General features: G+C 53.7%; 2 protein-coding genes across 9 annotated transcripts in view; one reads left to right on the forward strand and one right to left on the reverse strand.

Annotated features, from left to right (window-relative positions):
- Nucleotides 1-890: 890 nt before the first annotated feature.
- On the reverse strand, nucleotides 891-20,160 carry LDB1 (LIM domain binding 1). Of its 7 annotated transcripts, none has more exons than XR_008510855.2 (12): nucleotides 19,834-19,978; nucleotides 11,175-11,277; nucleotides 10,997-11,041; nucleotides 10,810-10,885; nucleotides 10,610-10,712; nucleotides 10,270-10,442; nucleotides 9,664-9,786; nucleotides 9,342-9,425; nucleotides 9,126-9,249; nucleotides 8,777-8,919; nucleotides 4,764-4,828; nucleotides 891-2,151 (listed from the first exon to the last, which is right to left on the reverse strand). XR_008510855.2 is itself a non-coding variant. In XM_063727421.1 (11 exons), exons 1-11 carry the CDS (start codon nucleotides 19,856-19,858, stop codon nucleotides 4,814-4,816), a joined length of 1,014 nt encoding a protein of 337 aa, XP_063583491.1. In that variant the 5' UTR covers nucleotides 19,859-19,978; the 3' UTR covers nucleotides 891-4,813. The 7 variants fall into 7 exon arrangements, 5 of the variants coding, with proteins under 5 accessions (XP_063583491.1, XP_054379394.1, XP_002821133.1 ...); XR_010141428.1 differs by having other exon boundaries at nucleotides 8,771-8,919; XM_063727421.1 differs by having other exon boundaries at nucleotides 891-4,828.
- Nucleotides 20,161-20,228: 68 nt separating this feature from the next.
- The window catches only part of PPRC1 (PPARG related coactivator 1), a 31,779-nt gene continuing 28,869 nt past the window's right edge, over nucleotides 20,229-23,138 (forward strand). The window contains exons 1-2 of one of the 2 annotated variants that reach the window (XM_054523416.2): nucleotides 20,229-20,349; nucleotides 21,688-22,127. The gene's annotated coding sequence lies outside the window, so the exon portion shown is untranslated. The other variant, XM_054523414.2, reaches the window with a different exon arrangement.

The raw sequence follows: 23,138 nt of genomic DNA on the forward strand, positions 1-23,138 counted from the left end.
ACTCCCTTATAATAATGTAAAAAATAACTAAACTTCAAAAAAAATTTTTTTTTCTGAGATGGAGTAATCCCAAGTAGCTGGGATTACATGTGCCTGCCACCATGCCCAGCTAATTTTTGTATTTTAATTTTTTTAATTTTTTTTTTTTTAGACGGAGTCTCGCTCTGTCACCCAGGCTGGAGTGCAGTGGTGCCATCTCAGCTCACTGCAAGCTCCGCCTCCTGGGTTCACCTGCCATTCTCCTGCCTCAGCCTCCCAAGTAGCTGGGACTACAGGCGCCCACCACCACACCTGGCTAATTTTTTGTATTTAGTGGAGACAGGGTTTCACCACGTTAGCCAGGATGGTCTCAATCTCCTGACCTCGTGATCCGCCCGCCTTGGCCTCCCAAAGTGCTGGGATTATAGGTGTGAGCCACCACGCCTGGCCAATTTTTGTATTTTTAGTAGAGACAGGGTTTCACCATGTTGGTCAAGCTGGTCTTGAACTCCTGACCTCAGGTGATCCACCCGCCTCGACCTTCCAAAGTGCTGGGATTACAGGTGTGAGCCACCACTCCCGGCTAAAAATTCTTATAAACTTTCAGGAATACATACAGCTGATAAGTATGTAAAAGGAGCCAGGTGTAGTGGTGCCACCTACAGTCCCAGCTGTGCATGTAGTCCCAGCTACTTGGGAGGCTGAAGCAGGACAATTGCTTGAGTCTAGTAGTTTGAGGTTGCAGTGCACTATGATCGGGTCTGTGAATAGCTACAGCACTACATTCTGAGCAACATAGTGAAACTCTGTCTTATAAAATATATATGTGTGTGTATATAAGGAAAACAAGAGAATGATGGATATCTTGAGAGATGGAACACATAGCTAAACTTAAGTTATTGCCAAGGTCCTAGCTTTCATGTTGATTATTTTTATTTTTTTTTTTTGAGACGGAGTCTGTCTCTGACGCCCAGGCTGGAGTGCAGTGGTGCGATCTCGGCTCACTGCAAGCTCCGCCTCCCGGGTTCACGCCATTCTCCTGCCTCAGCCTCCCGAGTAGCTGGGACTACAGGCACCCGCCACTACGCCCGGCTAATTTTTGTATTTTTAGTAGAGACGGGGTTTCACCGTGTTAGCCAGGATGGTCTCGATCTCCTGACCTCGTGATCCGCCCGCCTCGGCCTCCCAAAGTGCTGGGATTACAGGCTTGAGCCACCGCGCCCGGCCTTTTTTTTTTTTTTTTTTTTGAGATGGAGTCTTGCTCTGTTGCCCAGGCTGGAATGCAGTGGCACGATCTCGGCTCACTGCAAGCACCGCCTCCCGGGTTCACGCCATTCTCCTGCCTCAGCCTCCTGAGTAGCTGGGACTACAGGCACCCGCCACCACACCCGGCTAATTTTTTGTATTTTTAGTAGAGACGGGGTTTCACCGTGTCAGCGAGGATGGTCTCAAGCTCCTGACCTTGTGATCCGCCCACCTTGGCCTCCCAAAAGTGCTGGGATTACAGGCATGAGCCACCGTGCCCGGCCCATGTTGACTATTTCTTATAGTCTTTTTTTGAAATGGAGTCTCACTCTGTCACCCAGGCTGGAGTGCAATGGTGCAATCTCCGCTCACAGCAACCTCCACCTCCCGGACTCAAGTGATTCTCCTGCCTCAGCCTCCCAAGTAACTGGAATTACAGGCATGCACCACCACGCCCAGCTAATTTTTTTTTGGTATTTTTCATGGAGACAGGGTTTCACCATGTTGGCCAGGCTGGTCTCGAACTCCTGACCTCAGGTGATTCACCTGCCTCGGCTTCCCAAAATGTTGGGATTACAGGCATGAGCCACTGCACCTGGCCCCATATGATAGTCTTATAAGTAAATAAATGTGTGCTGTGCATGGAACAATGATGAGAGTGTGTCATGAACCAAGGTTATGATTAATCTAGTTCTGTGCATCTGAAGTCCGTTAAAGGAAAGGGAGAGAAATGAGCCTACCTCATCCTCCAGGCAGCCTCAGTTGTTGGGGGTGATGGGGAGAAGATTCTTCTCCCCCAAGCTCCTTTGGGACTTTTCTCCAGGGACTGGCCCTAGGTCCTCCTCTTGTAGAGGTGAGCTGGTGGCATAGAGGTGGGGCAGCAAGGAGGGAAGTAATCCAGGGTTTGGCTTCCTCTGGAAATGGGTCCTGGAATCAGTGGGAAAATGAGCCTCTCCTGAGGCTGAAGAAGGAATCTGGAAGTGTGAGTCAGCTTCCATTCCCATTCAGCTTCCCACACTCCCCAGCTTAGAACTGTTGGGTATGTAGTCTCCCATCCATTTCATCTATGACCTTAGGGTGGGGGTTAGGAGGAGCCCCAGAGCTGGGCCCTGAGTGAATGGGGCTGTGGCCACATGAATGACAGTCATAGTCGTTATAAACATTCTGGGTACTAGGGAGCTGGGACTAAGGTCTTGCTATGTTGCCCAGGCTGAAGTGCAGTGGCGATTCCTTGGTGCTATCATAGCACACTGTGGTCTCAAGCTCCTGGCCTCAAACAATCCTCTTGCTTCAGCCTGCCACCTGCCAAGTAGCTGGGACTATAGGCACAGACCTATATGGGTACAGTCCCACTATGCCCAGCTTAAACCAGCGCCTTTGAAGTCCATCATGAAACTAGGGAGCTGCTGACTCAATATATATATATATTTTTGAGACAAAGTGTCACTTTGTTGTTCAGGCTGGAGTGCAGTGGCGCAATCTTGGCTCAATGCAACCTCTGCCTCCCAGGTTCAAGTGATTCTCATGCCTCGGCCTCCCGAGTAGCTGGGACTTCAGGTGCATGATCACGCCCAGCTAATTTTTGTATTTTTGGTAGAGACAGGGTTTCACCATGTTGGCCAGACTGGTCTCGAAATCCTGACCTCAGGTGATCAACCTGCCTCGGCCTCCAAAAGTGCTGGGATTACAGGCGTTCTGAACCACTGCGCCTGTTTTGTTGTTGTTGTTGTTTGAGACAGAGAGTCTTGCTCTGTCACCTGGGCTGGAGTGCAGTGGTGCAATCACAACTCACTGTTGTCTCAACTTCCCAGGCCCAAGTAATTCTCCCACCTCAGCCTCCCAAGTAGCTGGGACTACAGATACACCACCACATTCAGCTTATTTATTTTAGAGATGAGGTCTCGGTTGGGTGGAGTGGCTCACATCTGTAATCTCAGCACTTTGGGAAGCCAAGGCAGGCAGATCACTTGAGGTCAGGAGTTCAAGACCAGCCTGGCCAACATGGTGAAAACCCATCTGTACTAAAATTACAAAAATTAGCTGGGCGTGGTGGTGCGCACCTGTAGTCTCAGCTACTAGGGAGACTGAGGCAGGAGAATCACTTGAACCCAGGAGGCGGAGGCTGCAGTGAGCCGAGATCATGCCACTGCACTCCAGCCTGGTCGACAGAATGAGACTCCATCTCTTAAAAAAGAAAAAGTAGAGATGAGGTCTCACTATATTGCCCAGGGTAGTCTTGAACTCCTGACATGGTGAAACCACGTCGCTACTAAAAATAAAAAAATAAGCCAGGTATGGTGTCATGTGCCTGTAGTCCCAGCTACTCGGGACGCATGAAAATCATTTGAACCTAGGAGGCAGAGGTTGCAGTGAGATGACATCATGCCACTGCACTCCAGCCTGGGCGACACAGCAAGACTCTATCTTAAAAAAAAAAAAACAGGTCAGGCTGGACTGGGCTAAGGGTATAAAAGAGGGGTTGGAGGTTGCACCACACTACAGTAGGTTCCTAGGAAAGGGGATGGAGCTCTCTGGCTGAATCAGATCAGACCGGGTCAGGAAAAATGAGGAAGGAGCTGGGAGTCCAGGAGGGACAGAGGTTTGGGGTTGGGTTCAGACCTCTGTGGATTCAGAGGCCCTGGTTAGGGTACATGGTCAGACTATCCGGATGAATTAATTCACCAACAGACACATATATAAACATATGCATATACATGCCTACATACAAACACATGTATACACTGCCTTACCTGCACATATAAACAGATCCAGGCCCTCCCTAGCTCAGCAGCACAAAGCTCTTCAGCAATGTGCTAAGGCTTGGGACTGGGCCCACACATGTACCTGAAAACAAAGGGCATGAGGGCTTTGGAGGGTCTCTCTCTTCCCTCACCCCAGTAATTCCTCTTCACCAGGGGTTCCTGGGGGCAAATGGGGAGGAGCCAGATATGGGGCTCCAGAGGAAGTTGCTGGCCACTGTGTTTCCTGAGTTCAATAGTGTGTTTTCCTGCTTCTCTGACCTACCCCCTGCCCCCAAGGATGGGGTCCAGGCCTGGCAATCTACCTTTTCCCTTGACTATCTCCCTCCATACACAAACATATACATACAAGACGTGAACCTACAAATACCCAACCAAGTCACACAACTACCGTCCCAACAGCCCCATAACTCAAGACAGTCGCACTGCTAAGCCACACATTTAACAACACACCCTCATTTATGGATTTATAGCCTTCACTCACACTCAGCAGTCACATCTTCTCTGCTTTGTTCAACATCATATCCCCAGCACCTAGAATGGGCCTAGTACCTAAAGAGGGCTCAATGAATAATATTTGAATGAATTAATTAACCAACAGACACATACATAAACATATGCATACATGCCCACATAGAAACACATGTATACACTCCCTTACCTGCACATATAAACAGATCCAGGCCCTCCCCAGCTCAGCAGCACATACACACACACACACTCAGGCTAATGGGCTAGATGTACACCCAGTGCCAGACACAGACCCACTGTAGATGTTACCTGGCACTCTCAGGGTGAGTTGCTGGTGGCAGTTGGCTGGTAAATGTCCTTCAGGCTGGCCAGATCTACAAAGGAAGAGTTGGGGGTGGGGTGCAATAGCATTCCTTGGGGTCCTGAGGCACTGGGCTATGAGAAGCTGGGCTGGCAGCAGGGCACGGCCAAGGTAACTGTAGACTGGAGATTGAACAGGTCATACAGTCCCTTCCTCTGGTGTCTTCCTGCCAGCTAGGGAGGTGAGGGTAGAGGTGCAGGTCTATCGGGCTTTATTTCAGGTCCAGGGAGACCTTAGGAGGGGAATGGTTTGAGGCCTCAGCTTCCCCTGCCTGGGATGACAAAGAGGGACACTGGATAGGGAGCTTTATGGGCACTAAGACCCCATCACCAATCCACAGCGGAGTCTCTGTATCTTCCCAGTCTTTAATGGTGAAGAGGGGACTTGGAGAGTTAACTACCTGGAAAGGGGTCTGAAAAGTGCCCTATTTATCCTCCCATCCTCCCATAGAGCTTCAAGCTACCCACTAGCAACTGAACTGTCTTCCTCCGTCAGCGTCCTCACCCAAAGTCAGCAAGGAGACAAACAATCCTGCTACTCTCTTAATTCCCCACCCAGGGACCTTAGCACCAAGGGAGACTAATTTAGACCTCAGCTGCTGACCGGGCAGAGTGGATCACGCCTATAATCCTAGTACTTTGGGAGGCCGAGGCAGGTGGATCACCTGAGGTCAAGAGTTTGAGACAAGGTCAAGAGTTTGAGACCAGCCTGGCCAACATGGTAAAACCCTATCTCTACTAAAAAAAAAAAAAATACAAAAATTAGCCAGGCATAGTGGCGGGCGCCTGTAATCCCAGCTACTTGGAAGGCTGAAGCAGGAGAATCACTTGAACCCAGGAGGCGGAGATTGCAGTGAGCTGAGATCATGCCACTGCCCTCCAGTCTGGGTAATGGAGCAAGACTCCATCTCAAAATAAATAAACCAACCAACCAACCTCAGCCGGGCTAGTAGACTGGGGGTTGGGTAGGGGTAGGAGTCTCCCAGGTACTCTAAGTACCCCAAGACCGTCTAACCCAAGCCCCCTCCTAGGCCAAGTCCCCTCTCCCACCCCTCCCTCAACGGCATAACCCAAGGCAGTCTATCCCAGGAACCTGCTCCAGGAGGGCCACCTGTCTGGCTGCCCCATGACAGCTAAGGGTGAGAAGCAACAGTCCTGGGGTGAGAGGTGGGGAGCAGACTGAGAAAGCCAACTCTCCCTCAACTTTTGAGGGAGATGGGGTCAGGCTGGCACATCTGAGAACAAACTTTAGGGTCTTGGATGAAGGAGAGGTATAATTCAGGGAATCAACTTCAAAAGAGTGAGGGGAAATGTGAGGTGAGTGAAGGGATCCAATTCGTACAGTCTTAGGAACTGCAAGGATGGGGAAAAGATTGCCTTGGACTGAGTCATTATTAGGCATCAATGACCAACCAGGACACTCTTAAACCGAAAAGTCTCTTTATTGATTGGTACCATACATGACTCAAATGGCCCAAAAAAAAAAAAAAAAAAAAAAAAAAAAAAAAAAAAAAAAAAAAAAGGCATTACAGTTGGGGTAGGATGTCTACCTTCCTCACGCCTTCCCTCAGCTCCTGACTCAATACCCTTCCAAAAGTGGCAGCTGGAGTGGAGGAAATATGGTGTGGGGGACCCCAGAATCCAGAGGGAAGAGTGGGGAGAGAGGTGGTGCTAGCACTTCCTGGGACTGGCCACAGGAAAAGGCAGCAAAGCCACAGAGCTGGCCCAGCTGCGTGAAACCCTGCTCCTGGCTGCACCCTGGCAGAGCCAAGGATCCCGGCTACCTCCTCCTCTTTCCGTGAGAAAGGAGCAGCAGGGATACTGGCAGGTAAAGACCCTCTACCTCACCTATGGGGACAGAGACCTGTTTCTCCCTGGTGGGCTTAGAACTGGGATGTCATCTGTGGCTCCTTCCCCTCTATGAAGGACAGAGTAGGATTACATATGCAGTTGGAGAAGCTGAGGGAAGATTCTGGAGGAAAATGGCTGAGCCCCTCTCCCATCCCATGCCTGCCCAACTGAAACAAAACCAAAAATACAGCAACAAGGCTGCTCCCTTCTCTCCACGCTCCCTAAGGGAAGGAGCCTCCCCTCCCTGCATCCTAGACAGCTGCTCTTGTGAATGACTTGTAAGGAATATACATACCATGGGGGTGGGGCTGGAAGAGAGGGAGTCACAAGCACTAGGAGGGCAGGCCAGAGTCCAGAGAATGGGGACACAGAGACAACAGCAGGGGTCTGTCACCAAGATGTGGCCACCAATGTCCCCCTACCCCATGGCATGCTTTCCTCAACTGCAGTCACCCCAGAGGAAAGGGGGAGAGACGGCGAAATGTCTCCTTGGTCTGAAGCTCTCACACCATATAAAATGGTACGCATACCTCCCTCCCCGACTCTCACCCCCACCTAGGCCCTAGGCCCCCATCTGCCAAGAGTAGGGAGGTAGCTGGACTTTTAATAGGGGGAAGAGGGGGAACATGAGTGATTTTTTTTTAACTTACATTTTTAATAATATTATTTTTTTAAAAACTTGGAGCTGGGATAAGCGGCAGCAGGGAGGAGGGGCTCAGAGCTTTACCCCTCTATTACCAGCTGCCTAGGGGAAGGGGCATTCAACCAAGCCCCATAACTTTAAGTCCCTAAGGGCTGTGGGTATAGACAACCCCAGGCTTGAAAGGGGTAAAGTCAGGGGGATGGGAAACCCACAATCTGGGGTAAGGATGGAGGCAAATGCCCTGGGGGGTGGTCAGGACATATCTCAGAGGCCCAGGTTCCAAAAGTAGGCATCCACATGAGTACCCCCTTCCCCTAAAAGGCTCTGTAGAAGCCAGGCCCAGCCCAGGGCCACTTGGGGGGGCAAATCTTGGCACCTGCCCCCAGCGAGTCCAGTTCCTCCCTGAAGCGGGTGGATGGAGGCTGCCCATTTTAGATGCTCAGTCTCTTCATTCTGTCTTCTGCTCCCTGGGGCTGCGAGGGGTGGGGCAGGTAGGCAGAGCACTGGGTGGCCACGGCAGGGCCTTTTACTGGGAGGCCTGTGACGTGGGGTTCTCCGATTTGCTTTCTTGGCTGGACGGAGGCTTGCTGTTCCAGGGGCTGTTGGCGCCCAGTGCAGGGGAGTTGTTAAAGCTGTCCTCGTCGTCAATGCCGTTGGCTGCGTCAAACTGGGTGTTCTCCAGCCGGGTGATGAGCCTCTCGTCCTCGTCCCCGAACTCCCCGCCCATGAGGGTGGGCTCCCCCACCACCATCACATCCTGAGAGTGGCGGAGGTCCCCAAACATAATCGGGGCAAGGGCTCGCCCGGCCCAGGGCGGCAGATACCCCCAGAGCCCCAGTACCCACCCTGGAAGCTCAAGAGTCCCCACCCCCTCCTCATACCCGAATTTAAAACCCCAACTCTTGACACCCTCAGCTCCTGGAATCCTTCCTACTGAAGAACACCAGAGCATCAAAGCCTTTAGCCCATATCCATTACATTCTAGAAGTCACTCTACTCCCCTAGCTCCCTAGCCCATCTCCCCAAAATTTTAGGGGACTCCTCAACTTCTGTCCACATGTAAGAAAGGGAGCACATCAAAAACATGAGGGAGGGCAGTGTGTGCATGTGCAAGGGTATGTATTCTGGATCTGCAAACACTCCAGTCTGCGTGTCTATCAGTGTGAGTGTGTGCGCTGGATGGTCTGTGGGCCCCAAGCTGTCTGTCCTGAACGTCCGTATGTCCTCATGGCTGTCTCTGTCCCTTTATGCCCTAGCTTCCTATGGCTGAGTCTGTGTGATCACACCCATGCAAGTGCCTGACAAGGACTCTCTCAGCAGTAAAAGCAGTTAGCCCATGCTGGCAGAGTACATGAGGAAAACTGTCTTTGCTTCTATGCCTGCTAGTGAGCTCAGTCTTGGACAGGGGTCACGGGTGAGTGGTGGGGCAGCCCAGAAGAGAGAAGAAAGCCGAGATGCTTACAGGTACCTGGCTGGAGAGGGCGAAGGTGCTAGCTGGGCTCTTCTTCTTGCTGTTGCTGTTGTTGGTGTTGCCACCCCCCGAGCTCATGGTGCTGCCCCCTGACATCTTCCGTTTTCGCCGTTTGCTGGGCTGCTGACGTGTGGGCTCCGCTGTGCCGGGAAAAGGAGACTCAGATGGGAGAGGGCCCCAGGTCCCCTATTCTCCATTGTGGCTCCCAAGGAGCATGAGCCTGCCCTGATCCCAATTTTGTAGACCTGGGAACAAGGAAGGGGCAGGGAAAACTTCAAAAGGAAATAAAGATACAGCTTTGGGGAGTGGTGTGAGATCCTGGTAAGAGCAGGTGCAAGGCACTCACCAGGGGGTGCTACCATGCGCTGCCACTTCTGGAAAAGGCAGGTCTTGAGGCAGTCACGGGGGCTGAGGCTGTAGGTCTTGTGGCGGGACATGAGCTCTTGCATGGGCTCGAGTATCACACAGAGCTAGGGGTAGACAAGGAGGTGGCTTGTCAGGGGACAGACATGGAGCCGAGACTAAATGGACTGGGGCAGAAACTGGGTGGTCGGAGACTCACTCGGAGGTAGTTGAGAGTGGAATTGGACAGCCCACACCGAGTGATGTTTTTGGAGAGCTGATCCAACATCTGGGGGTCTTGGGCCTAGGGTGGGAGAAAAGACAAGAAAGAACACTGACACCTGGGTTGCCTCTGCTCATCTGCCCTATCATCTGAGCATTGTGACACTCCTGAGGGAGGATAGTCTCTTATTAAATTTGCTGTTCAGATGAAGAAACCCTAACCCTCTGTCTAAGTAGTCAGCCGGGAAATGGCAGACCTTGTTCCACCCTTCCCCCTGCCTGCCTTCACTCTTGCATCCCGGGTCCTGCCCACGACTCACATGCATGGCAAGGATGCTGCGGGGGATGAGCTCTCGGTGCTGCCGGATGCTGAAGTGCCACGTCTTTATCCGCATCATGTCGTCAAACATGAACTCCAGGTACAACCGGCCCTCCACACACACCTGGGGACAGGCTTGTCAGAAACCTGCCCCCTCCCCACATACCATACCTGAAGATATGTCTATTAGTCTCCCATTTGCTTACAACTCTCCCATTGCATACACTTTTGTCACCTGCACATTAAATCTGGGTGCATAAATGTCACAGTACCCCCCACCCATATACCTGGCCCTTACACACACAGACGCACAGTAGAAAAGCTTAACAGATCCTTGTCCTCTCCCCATGTGGCTAGTGATACACCCACCTGCTCTAAGCTATATGAGGGCAGACTCTTGTTCACTTGTGTAGCCCTGGGGCCCAGAAAACTATCCCATACAAACACAACACATGTTTGATGATGGTTGCAACGTGCCTACCCGCCCTTCTTATTTTGCCACTTCGCATTATGGCTCCCTGGGGAACAGCTGTGAGTATACACTGGGAGAGAGGACGGGAATCAAACCCAGGTGCCATGGTGTTCCACATCCAGCTGGGTTGCTGACCTGGGTGAACATGGGCTTGCCATGCTGGGTCACCATGCTGCCCTGGTCACAGTCGAGGGACACAAAGTTGCTGTGGAATGCCTCCTTGGGGTGCTTAAGAACATAGTACAGCTCCGTAGCACCCCCCTCAAAGATGCTGCGGAAGTAGCGTGGGATCAGGGTCCGGCCAATGGCTGTAGAGATGGGACAAACTCTTCAGGACAAAGGGACTGCAAAAGGGGCCAGGCAGATGCCTCCCCTACCAAGCTAGATATCCCCTGGCACTCCCAGACCCACTTCTAGACCTTAGAACGACATAGGAGGTATACATCCTCATAGCAAGACCCCAGAGGCCACTTACTATATCTCTTTGGTCCATCCTCCAGGCAGAAAGTGATGGTCAACATGGCATCGTCCTCAAAGAACTCAGTTGTGAATGCATCCCACCAGAGATTGTCACACTCCTAGGGAGCACGGTGAGGGGTGTTCATGTGTCGTAAGATATCCCATAGGGTGCCCAGATGGCCCTCCTGCTCCCAGCCCCTTTCCCCTTGACCATACCTCTGTCCAGTTCTGAAGCCGTTTGTTAAGCTCAAATATTCTGTAGTCAGTTTGGTTGCCATATGGTGTGTGCCTCCTGGAGGGAGTGAAGGAGAGAGGTCAGTAGGAGCGGAGCCTGCCCACTCCACCCCCTATCTCGGCGTTCACCCAGTGGAAAGCACCTTCTTCCCCACTGGACTCCACTTACCCAATCCCTGGCTCCAGGTATGTAGGCGGGTACATGGGAGTTGGGCTGTGTAAAGGAAGAGGCTATGAGAATGGGGGTTGAAGACAGGAATTATTGGGGGCGGGGGGCTACTCCCTCCCCTTTCCAGGCAGGATCCCACCTGGAGAAGGGTTAGGAAATGGCCAAGAGACTCACTTACCCCACATCCCTATCCAGCATGGTGCCGGGATGGAAGGGGGGAAAGGCGTTGCCGTTTGGGGGCTCCTTCGGCGAGTACAGCTTGAATGACTTTGAGGAACAACCTAGATGAGAAAGAAAGGAGTCATAGCTGGGCGTGGTGGCTCACATCTGTAATCTTAGCACTTTGGGAGTCCAAGGCAAGAAGATTGCTCGAGCACAGGAGGTCAAGGCTACAGGGACCAGCCTAGGCAACATAGCGAGACCTCGTCTCTAAAAATAATTGAAAAGTTGGCCAGGTGTGGTGGTGCATGCCTGTGGTTCCAGCTACTTGGGAGGCTGAGGCAGGAGGATCACTTGAGCCTGGGAGGTTGACACTGAAGTGAGCGAAGATCAAACCACTGCACTCCAGCCTGGACAACAGAGTGAGACCCTGTCTCTAAAAGAAAAAGGAGTCCTCTGACCCCCTCTTGAGAGCTCTCCGATAATCCTGCTAGACTGTGTGGATAGGGATGGTCTTACGGAGCTCCCTGGCCTGATTACAAGAGAGTGGTGGACTAGGGGAGGGGGCTACTCCAGGGAGCACCTGTCTCTCCTTCTAATTCTGTCTCCAATCTTATTTCATTAAGAAACGAGAGTATTCCACCCTAATCCCAGCGCATACCCAAGATCCCATTTCTTCATTTGGCTGAGTCCTAGATGACAGAAGAGGAATTGAAGCTGGGAAGAATTATCACAGAATAAATAAATATCCAATCATTAGAATCTAATTTTGATAAACCCCCTTTTAATCTACATACTTTCATTCAATCATCAAAACAACCTTATGAGGTAGCAGGGCTGACCATAACATTCCCATTTTACAGATGAGGCAACTGAGGGCTCAAAGGAACTTGCCAAGATCATAAAGCTAGTAACTGTCAAAGCTAGGACTTGAGCTTGGATCTTCTGATTCCCACATCCTATACTATTTCTACCATCTGACCCCTCTATTGCCCTCTAGAGACCAAAGTGGGGGAGGAAAAGGGAGGATTTTCAAACTCTGCCCCTCCTCCACCCTCAGGATCTCAGGAGGGCAAGGGATGGAAAGATAAATGGGGGTGGGTGCCTGTTGGGTGTGGCCTACCAGATAACCAGTTGGGCCTTCTGCCTCCCCACTAACGGCCACTCCCTTATCAGCCCAGCCCCCACCCCCGCCCCCAAGGGTAGACAGTATTGTCTTCAAACCAGAAACCCAAAGCCTCAACCCTTTTTCTCTTCTGAGACTTGGGAGTGGGGGAAGCAGGCAGATGAACCTCCTTTGGATCCTACTCTACCTACAATTGAGAAGTAGGTGGTCTGGGAAGAAGCCTATGTTCCTCAGTCTAGGGGCAAGTGGTCACTAGACAGGGGTCTCGCTAGTGTGTATCTGTGATGTGCACATGTCCTCTCTCTCACCTCACCTAACAGCAAACAGTTCCTGGAATACTGTTTTCTGACTGGAAGAAGTGTTAAATTCATAGTTGGGTATGAGCCAGGTACCCCTGCAACTCTGTTTCCCCTTCTCATCAGATAGGAGGAGAAACTGAGGCACAGGCCCAGAAGTTCATCTGACTCCAATCACATTTGCTTCCTTGGGTCCCTAAAACTTGACTGCATTTGGAAGGGTAGCTAGATTGGCTGTATCTAGATCTCCTCCCCAACTTAGATACAAAACCTATTTTGTTCCTTGGGGGGAAGAGACAAAAGAAGACCCTGTGCCAACATGTGTCATTTAATTCTCTCCCCAGGGCCCTGTCCTCACAATGCAGGCAAAAGGAGGGTCCCAGACTGCACAGTCTCTGAAGGTGCCAAGAGTCAGAGCCTGTGTGTGCCTGCACACACGTGTGCCTCATCCTGCCTAGCAGGCTTTCACCCTCAGCTCGCCCTAACATGCCTATTAAGGCCTGGAACCCAGCAGCCCCAGGCAGATTCAGATGCCCGCAACAGGCCCTCACCCCATGCACGAGCTCTCACGGGCCACATCCATATGCTCCAAGAACAGCACACACAGCCTTCACATGCCAGTCTGGACTGAGCCTGTGTCTCCAGAAAGACAGTCCCCACCCAGCCACCAAGTCTCCCCAGTCCACCGACAGGCAGACTAAGGCCACACAGGAAGCCCAAGCTCACACAGCCCACCAGAGGCCAGGCCTGGGCAATAAACCCAAGAGTAGATTCTCAGACCTGGCCCTCATCCCTCAATTAGGCCATCCTTTCTCCCATAGCTTAACCACCCCTGCCTCCTCAGTTTCGGGGCCACTTGAAATGTGTTAGCTCAAGAACCTGAAGAGACAGGAGGCAGGACGCCTGGGTTTCTCTCCAATTTTGTAAAACAAAACAAAACAAAACAAAAAACTCTCAGAGCCTCCATTTCTCTCTCTAGAGAATGAACAGGCATTGTCTAGGCCTGGGTAAATAGCTCTGAGGAGCTAAAGCCCAAAGCTCTGGGCCTCTATTTACACCTCCAGTGAATGGACACAAACTCAGCATTTCTCCAGAGCCACAACTCCCAGTGGCTCCAGCACAAGGGCTTGGGAGTGAATAGAGAAGGGGAGGGACATCACCCAGACCATCTGTCCCTGTTGCTGCCTGTCCCCAGCAGCAGGAGTAGAGGCAGCAAGGTGGGGGGACGGGGGAGATGTGTCATCCAGCCCTGGAGTCAGCCATAGCCCCCCTCCCACCTCTAGCAAATTGGAAACCTTTAGGAAGGGGTAGAGAAGAGCCCAGAACTAGTAAAGTTTTCTCAGGGTGGAAGCTGCATCCCGGGGCTGAGTGGGCACCTCCAGCTGGGTATTGCCATGGTAACCAGGCTGACCCAAGGGCAGGCCCCCTCCCTTTAGGGGCTAGCCACAGGTCAGCAGGCCTGAGTGCCCCGGCGGCTCTGGGCTGGGGCACCTCTCACCCAGCCCGCAGATCAGGCCCGGGCCGGGCTGAGGGCCTTCCGCCCACCCCCAACAGGCTTGCAGGGTGCCCAGACTTACCTGGGAGAACTGAGGGGGCCAGGAGAGGTACGGGGAGCGACTGCAAGCCCAGAGGAGTCCTGGCAGGGGTGAGGGCTGACGGGGGGACAACTTCAGTAGCTCATGTCCCGAGTGGGACAGGCAGGCCCGACTGGGAGCTCCAGTCCGCCGGCCGCACAAAGACTCGCACGCACAGCTTCGGCCCGCCCCGCGGCGGCCGCAGCCCCGGGGGAAAGTTACAATGGCCACTGGGCCGGGGGCCGGGGGCCAGGGGGCCGGCCTGGGGGGCGGGGGGCCGCAGGGAGTCCGGAGCCTTCTTTGTTTGCAAGGTTTCCCTCAACAATGGCTGCTCCGCTCTTTCCTCTCTCCTCCTCCTCCTCCTCGGCTCTCCCCGCCGCCGCCTCTCGCTGCCTCTGCCTCCGAGCAGCCCGCCCTCCCTCCCCGGGCCACCGGGCCCCTCTGCTGGGGGCACCAGGAGAGGCAGGACCCGGCACTCACACTCACTCACACTCGCACACTCAGACACACACGCAGCGCCCGCCGGCTGCCTGCCTTTCTCCCTTTCTCTCCCTGCCTCCCTCCCTCCCCGCTCGCTCTCTCCGAGCCTCTCTCAGAATGAGGCCCCAGGGCGGGCGGAGGGTGGAGCTGCCCCCACCGGCCCCGCCCCCTCCCTGAGAGGAAAGAGGAAGAGCAAGGGAGGGAGGGAGGCTGGGACGGAGGGACTGCTGAGAAAAACAAAAGAGAGACAGAGACTGGGAGAGACAGAGGACGGATCACATTGGGCCAGGAGAGACCTGGATGGAGGAGAGGGCTGTGGGGGCCAGGAACGAAATGCAGCCCGCCTCCCCCGAGCCCCAGGCGCGGTGCTCAAGAGTAAGCAGGTGGGCCAAAGCCACTAGCAGAGATGGAGAAGGGCGGGCTCCTCTCTGCAGACTCCAAGATCTTCAAAGCACCTCCCAAACCTCCCCCAAATCTTTCTCGTCCCTGTGATCGCTCAGGTTGAAGGCTGGCCCGGACTGCCAGCCTGGGCTCCCTTGGTGAAATCCTGGAGCAGCTGGGGGGAGAGGCTCCAGGGTGTTATTTTTGACAGACACACATTCTGACATCAGCCTGTAAACACTGATTGGAGGAAGGGGGACACTCCAGGCTTCCCTGCCCCCAATCCAGCTAAATTCCAAGCCTTGACTTAGATCCCCCTTAACAGGAAGCCCCCTTCCCCACCACCACTGAAGACAAGTGGGTGCCAGGGAAAGAGGCATTGTCAGAGCTAGGGAAAGCCAACTTGGCCATCCAAGAGTCCCCAGAAGGAGCTTAGTTTGCTGCTGAATCCTCCCCACCACCCCAGAAAAAAAAAAAGGTGTGGTTAGTGGATAGGGCCTGTTCTCCCATCCAGCAGGGCATCCCAAGGGAGCAGGTATTTCTATTTTTTTTCCTAAGGTAATTTTGTTGTAGCAGGAGGGAATATTTCTAAAACTTGGGTAGTGGGCCAGACCTTACTTGTGGACAGATAGGAAAAGGAAAATACATAGTGTACACTCACACACACACACACACACACACACACACACACGGGAAGGGGGAGCACGAACCTTCTATTTCCTTCTTTCCAATTTGAGTGTCTGTTTCTCTACTTCCTGCCTCCTACCCCCAACTATATTCACACATAACTCCAAGGACAGGATTTCTCATGACATACTCACTAGTTAACTGTGCAGTAATATTGCACCTGGCTCTGTGAACATCTTCCACATAAATAACACATCTCACTTTCACATAAATCACTACCTGATACACATTTCAACCTGTGATATATCTTTTTTCCAAGACGGAGTCTCGCTCTGTTGCTTAGGCTGGAGTGCAGTGGCACGATCTCGGCTCACTGCAACCTCCACCTCCTGGGTTCAAGTGATTCTCCTGCCTCAGCCTCCTGAGTAGCTGAGATTACAGGTGCATGCCACCATACCCAGCTAATTTTTGTATTTTTAGTAGAAACAGGGTTTCACTATTGGCCAGGCTGGTCTCGAACGCCTGACCTCAGGTGATCCACCCACCTTGGCCTCCCAAAGTGCTAGTATTACAGATGTGAGCCACTGCGTCTGGCCATCAACCTGTGATATATCTCAAATCCTAAATATACCCAAATCCTGGATATATACACACACACACAGTCTAAGTCATACACACCGGGACCTATAACACGCATCCTGACCTCAATACACACACCAAAACTGTGTTATAACCCCTAAACCTGTGACAGCCTATCACATACACACTCTGATCATTTATTATGCAAGGACTTAACCTATAAATCACCCTCTCTGAAGCCTGCGTACCATTCCTCATCACAGCCTGGCCATAGAATAAACCCCAGCTTTCACAAACATACTGAAATCTCTAACATTCAGCCACACCCTGCAACATACAGCCTATCACCAGGACTTAAGACATTCCCACTGACTCCCAAATTTACAGCTTAACTCTGGGGTAGTCCCACTTCTCCCCCACTGCCTTTAAAACTTTCCAAAGTGCATTCACAGGCAGTACCTAAAGAGATCCTCATAGCACATAGGGCCAAATATCCTAACAGTGAGATCCTAACAGAACCCACTGAGACAGGATGACCAGGGTGGGTTGGGGGGTGGGGAGGTTGAACCCTGCACTTCCAAACCCACCAGATACAAGCCAAGCCCTGCAGCCATTCCTACTCCATTCCCCCTCCAGGCCTCAAATAACTGTCCACATGGGGAGAGGAGAATGCGCTCTGGCTTTTGCCTCCAGCCCAGAGCTCAGAACCCCGCACCCACCCTGTCTCCTCAGACAGGAGGGACTACAAGGGCCCTCCAGTCTCGCTGTGGGGTGGAGGGGCCCCTAAATGCCAAGATGTATCAAGACTGGCAAACCATTCAAAACAGGCCTTCTAGTTCTCCTTCTCCAGCAAGTCTGCTCCTTTCTCTGCTCTGACCTGATTCACCCAGTTGCACAGGGGCAGAACAGGTCCAGCTAAAAAGAGCAAGTCTGAGTTAGAAGGCCTTAGAATTGGTGGTGAGGTGGAAGGAGCAGCAAATAATGACAAAGATGATGAGGGAAAGTACTCCTCCTGGAGGTGGGGACTCAAAGAACAGCAGCCAGCCCCAGCCCACAGGATGAGGTACCAGCACTGCCCCCTGCCCGGGCCCCTGGGGCTCCCTGACCCAGGCCTCCAGTGTGCCTGCCCCCCTTCCTTTGTCTGTGCCCGGCCTCCCGTTGGCCTGGCGCTCTGCCATCCTCCTCTCCTGGCTCCCAGCCGCCACCACTGCTGCCTCCTCCCCTCCCCCTACTCCTCCCTGCCTTAACCCTTCTGAGCCACATGCTGCCCCAGACAGGCCCTGGCCCCCTCAGCATCTTGCTCAGGGTGATGTCCCTTAGTCAGAGGCTCTCCCTGCTCCCAGCCATTCCAGCCCCAGAAGCTGGTCCTCACCCCAGGAGCACTATGGGAGCTGGGTGTGTGTATGTGTGTATCTTGTGGTGCTTCTGCGTGTGCATGTGTGTGGGTCTGTGCGCTCTGGCTTCCCTCAGTCACATGTGTGGGGCATGTGCTGTTTCTGCCGGGCTGGGGGAGGAGGAGGAGCCCGGAGACAGCAGAGCACAAAGGAGAGACTCAGACAGGCAGGCAGGCAGGCGGCAGGCGGCCTGCCAGGGCGCCTCAGCCCTCACCCCAGGGCTGCTCAAGGTGGGGGAAGTCTTCGGGCCTGGACTGCTACACGCTGCCATGCCGTCCTTGTGTTCAAGCATGTGCTCCCCCATCCAAGCAAGCCGCAAGCCAAGTCCCCTCTCTAACCCCAACTGCTATTCCCCACCTCCAGTCTACTCTGAAGCCCTTCCCATGTGGTCCTCCTTGAAGTCTAACCTCCATCCTCCCTCTTTGGCATCAATCTATAAGACTTCTTCACGATCTGGAAAAAGACTCCCCACTCTTCCCTATCTTTTGCCCTCTCTCCCTCAGTCAGACCACCAGACACAAAAGGAACATGCCTTCTGGGGCACTGACTGAAGTTGTCTTCCCACCCACCCACAAACCCCTGGGCTTGGGCCCTCTTCCTGTTGCCATGCTGCTCCCAGAGACTAAGAAGAAGAGATTTTCTCTCTCCTCCCACTGGACCCAGGCACCCTGCCCCAACTTCAGGGCCAACCTCCCATCCACCTCCAGCCTGACAACCCCTCCATACATACATACCCGCTTACCCACTATTTGTAGGAACTAAGAATCACAATTTAAGACATCCCTCTAGCTTGTTCAGATCCTTAGTTTAACTGCTCTGCTCACGTGTGGTGATGGAGGGTCAGGGCCCTGGGGTGGGCTAAGAACATGATGGATCTGAAAGGGATACCCAGCATGGGTCAATTATAAAGGAGAAAATCCACACATAAACATGTACACCAAGCTGGTAGAAGGAGGGACGACGGGGCCAGGCAGGATTCCAGCTTGGCAAGCTCTTCCCTCTCTTCTCCCCAACCCTCTGCAGCAGGAGCCAGTGGTTCCCATACTCGGATATTCTAGGATTCTTAGGTTCTCTTATTCCTCCTTCTGTGACCCATGCCCCTTAAACATCAGCCTCAGCAGGCACCTGAAGTGTATGCCCAGCCCAGCTTGGCCTGGGTCACATGATTTTCAAGGAAGCTTCCGCACTGGCAGCTTCCCTTGGGGATTTGTGGAGGAGTGGGGGGTGTCCAGCTGTGAAGTATGTAGCCAAAGCGGGCTACATTCAGGGACACTGACTTCCAGGAGAAAGCTGACTCCAGTCTGGGGCAGGAGGGCCAATTCCAGGACCCAGAGTCCAGGGGATGGAGACAGACACTGTGCCATGAGGCCCTCTGTAGACTACCTCTCCAGTCGCATGGCTTCTCTCTTTCCTCCTGGCAGTGAGGTAGACGCCCCCCCCCCACCAGCCCCCCAGGAAAAAAAACTCAGACCTAGGCTATCCCTGGCAAGAGCTGATATGTTTTGGGGAGGCAGGGATGTGAGCCCGGGTCCGCTCTCAAGTTCTCAGTTTTGGGTCGAGTATTGCTCCCCCAGCTTACCTCTCCACAAATCACTCTATTTCCTAACCTGCCCTCCCACTAGGGCGGAGATGCCAGACCCAAGGGTCCAATTATCTGGCACCTCTTAGGAGTACCTCCGCTGCCTCAGGAGGGCCAACCTTCCCTGGCAACAGGCAGGAAAAGTTGAAGGTGGGGGGCAAGATGGGCCGCAATCAATACCTCCCTGCAAACAGGGTCCTCAGAAACAGCATGGGGGGGATGTCACAGGATAGGTAAGAGGCAATGGGCAGCAGGGAAGGGGGGGCAGCCCAAACCAACCAATCACAACTCTATGGTGACCTGAGGGGGGGGTCAAAAGTCCAGAGTCACTTCTGATTGGCTAACAACCTGGAATTCTGAGAATTTCAGCCCCCCCCAAACCTCTCCCCAATTAGCCTACCCCCCAAAAAACATACACATAAGCCACCCCCAGCGTCTCCTCCCCGTGTTTCTGGGCTGCTGCGCATTTACACAGTTGGGGAAAACGCTACCCGCCAGCCTCAGGCCCCGCGTAGCCCTTCCAGCCCCCGGCTTCCCCCATGCCATCGACGCCCCCCACACAAGTTCTCGCCAAACACGGGGTGAGGGGTCCGCAGGGACGGTTGGGCAGGAAGGGGCCGAGTGGCCGCACGCCCCACTCACCAGGACAGGCACAGCCCACTGACATCTTCACATCGCCCGCCTCTGGGGGCCCAGCCGAGTCACGGTGCCCGCCCCTCGCGGGGACAGGCCGGGCATGAGCCGCCGCCGCCGCCCGCGGCTCCCGCTGCGCTCGCCGCCGGCCCGGCCCGGCCTCGGCCCGGTGCGGGCGGCCCCTGGCTGCGGCGAGGGGCCTGTCAGGCGCGGAGCAGACAGGAAGGAAGCCAGGCAGGAAGGCGAGCGGCCTCTGCGTGTGTGCGCGCGGGTGTGAGTCCGCGGAGTGTGTGTCCGTGTGTGCGCGTGTGCGTGTGCGTGTCTGTGCGCTCCCGCCGCCCTCCCCGCCGCCGCCGTCGCCGAGCGCCCCCCTCTCCGCCCTCGCGCTCGCGCTCCCTCGCGCCGGCGCCGGCTCCCCAGCCCAAGCCGGGCAGGGCCGGGCTTTATTAATATGCTAATTGTCCTGCTAGTGGGAGGGGAGAGCCGTGTCAAAGTGACCCGGGAGAGCGCGCAGCAAGCGACGACGTGCGTGCGCCGCGCGGCGGGCGGGCGGCGAGGGGCTGGGAGCGCTCGGGGAACGGCATGCATGTGACGCAGCTTTTAAAAAAGACGGAGGCAGAGACCCCAGAGAGGGAGGGCGAAGGGGAGGGCTTGGAGGCGCAGCCGCGCGCTCGGAGTCGGTCCTCCGGATGCCGCCGGGTGGGGAGTCTGGCTGAGCCGGAGCGGGAGCCGCGGCTTGGGGAGGCGGAGCCGGGGTGGGCAGTGTGGTGTATCTCTCCCCACCCCAGGCCGCGCTCCGGGAGGGAAAAGGGACTGCAGACCCCCTGCCCGTGCTCCCTGCTGAGACGCCAGCCTTCTTCTGGAGGGCCCTTGTTTCGCGTCTCTACCCTAGGCTGGATGGGTAAAGAAGCATTCTCTTAATTCTTGTAGCAACCCCTTAACTCACCCCCTCCCTAAATTAACCGCTCCTCCTTTGCCTGCGAAACCAGTTGGGACTAGAACTAAAAGGGTTAATTAAGTGGGGTCCCCGCCCTCCTCCGCCTAAGGGCTTGGGATCTGTGTTTTGCTGGGGGGAGGGGGCTGCGGAATGACCACCAGATTGGATTACGGAGGGGCAATACAAGGCCATCCTTCCTTCTTGCAGACTGACGCATCAGTCAAGACACTCTCCTCCCTTCCCCCCTTTCTCCAGCCTTGGTGCCTTCACCTCCGTACCAACCCCCCAACCCCACCGCCTCCGACCCCCCTGCCTGGAAGCTGCTGTCCTTTGAGGGCTTCGGAGATGAGAACAGGAAACAGGCCCCTCCAGTGCCCCCTAACCCAGAGAGGCAGAGGCTGTGGGCCGTGGGGGGTTGGATGGGAGATGATATGGATGGTCAATGTAAGGAACATTCCTTCCCCTGGGAGGAGCCTCCCAACCTTCAGTCACACTTCAAGGACTCCCCAACCCAGCCCTAGGAGGGGAGGGGCTCCATCTCCATCCCTTCCCAAAAGCTCAGCTTTAGCTGCCTCATAAACAGGAAATACCTATTAGCCAGGAGGAGGGAAGGGAGGGGAGCCGCCTGGAGTAGAGAGTTGACCCCCTCCCTCCTGGGGTCCCCAGCTGCTAGCTTTTCTTTCTTAAGTTTCAGTATGGGCTCCAGGGTTAGACGATGGAGACTTGGACTAGTGTCTCCTCCCTAGGGCATCTGGCCCTGACTGGGTAGGGGGTTCTCCTCTTTGTTACTTAGAGGGGTGTTGGTTGAGAAGGCTGTTTGGTTCCCTTACTCTGGCTCAGAGTCTGCACAGCTGGCTTGACTGGCTGGGGGAGGGTTGCAAATGCAGAGGCTTAAGTGTTTATGAGACCTCTTCTCTCCACCTTAGGTTTTTGCTGAGGGAGCATGAAATGATGGAACGGTGCAGAGTCCGGGGATTGAAAAGAAGGCCTGCCTAGGAATGGAGACCCTCCCGACCATGTGCTTAGTATGGGAGATAGAGGAGCTCTACACTGTGGAGTCTCCCACCCCCAGGTTTCCCCATCTCCACCCCCACCAGAAGCAGAGAGGACCTGACTGAAGCTATCCACACTCGCGCAAGTATTTCCTTGGCAGCATCCCCTGCCTGAGTGCACCCCCTCCCTGCATTCTCCCAGACAAAGGTCAGCACTAGAGGGAGTAGAGGGAACCTAAGGCAACAGAACACTGGCCTGGAATTGTGGATACCTAGGTTTGAAGGCAAGATTTGCTCCTCATTACCTGAGTGATTTGAGACAACTGACCACCCCACCTGGAACACTAGCTTTATCATCTGTAACCTATGGCTTGGTGAGTATCAAACTAGACAATGTACACTCAGTCACGTAGCCCAGTGTCAGCCAGACAGTCCTGTAAATACGTGTTCTTTCTGCCTTTTTTTTTTTTAAGATTATCCAATTCCAAGAGAGGAGGGGGCTGGATTGACAGGACAATTTGAGATGGTTTGGAGGAGGGGGAATACCTACCTTGACCTCCTTCTCTCTTTTCTGTCCATGAATTTGCCTTCCTCCAATCCTGTAACCACTTACGCCTAAGGCCACTCATTCCAAACAACTAGCTTGGTCAGATTCCATGCTGACCAACACAATGGTGATCATCTGGGTGGACAGGCGGACTACAACCCACCCTATAAAGGTCTTTGCCTCCTGTGAATCTGAGATTTCCCTCTCCTAGATTACACATGTGGAAGGTAGAAGCTTAGGAAGGAAGAAAAAACTGCCTTACTTGAGCATGCACTAGTGCCAGGCATTGCCCTAGGCCTTTTACACCTGCCGACTCATTTACCTTTCATGAGGACCTTTGGAAGAAGGTGCTATTACCTCCATTGAACAAGTAGGAAAACTGAAGTTCAGAGATGATAATAAATTTGAACTTGCCTGTAAAACACTGTTCTCCCTCTTCTTCACCTACTAGTTAATGCTTGTTTAACACCTTAGTTCTATCTTCACCTTCTCTGGGAAGATTACCCTTCCCACTCCCACTGACACTATAGCCCAGTTACCCGTAAGGAAATACCATCTCAGTACTGTTGAATAGGTGGTTAAAATAAGTGATTGGGGCTCCTACAGGAACTCCATTTAGGCAAGTTAGTTAACTTTGCCAGGGTAACAGAGCTAACAAGCACTTGACCCATTGCTCCACTCCTTGCCTTACTTCTAGTGTGGATCAGACCTGGGGAGGGAGAAGAGAACATCTTTGGAGCATCTCTGGGAATTGTGGTATAGGCAAAAATGGGAAGAGAGGTCACAGACACCTGGCAGACAGAAGGGATGTGGTAGGAAGGGGGTGGAGTCTATGTGG

This window comes from Pongo abelii, chromosome 8 (assembly GCF_028885655.2).
Source record: "Pongo abelii isolate AG06213 chromosome 8, NHGRI_mPonAbe1-v2.0_pri, whole genome shotgun sequence".
Lineage (NCBI taxonomy): Eukaryota > Metazoa > Chordata > Mammalia > Primates > Hominidae > Pongo > Pongo abelii.

What these genes read in the sequence shown, in the direction of transcription:
- LDB1 (XM_002821087.6), bottom strand. Translation starts at nt 19,858, where the DNA reads ATGTCAGTGGGCTGTGCCTGTCCTG. An exon ending in TACCTGGAGCCAGGGATTGG is followed by an intron (nt 10,886 to 10,996) that starts GTAAGTGGAGTC and finishes CACTCCCTCCAG; the next exon opens with GAGGCACACACCATATGGCA. An exon ending in GCAAGCCCATGTTCACCCAG is followed by an intron (nt 9,787 to 10,269) that starts GTCAGCAACCCA and finishes GCCTGTCCCCAG; the next exon opens with GTGTGTGTGGAGGGCCGGTT.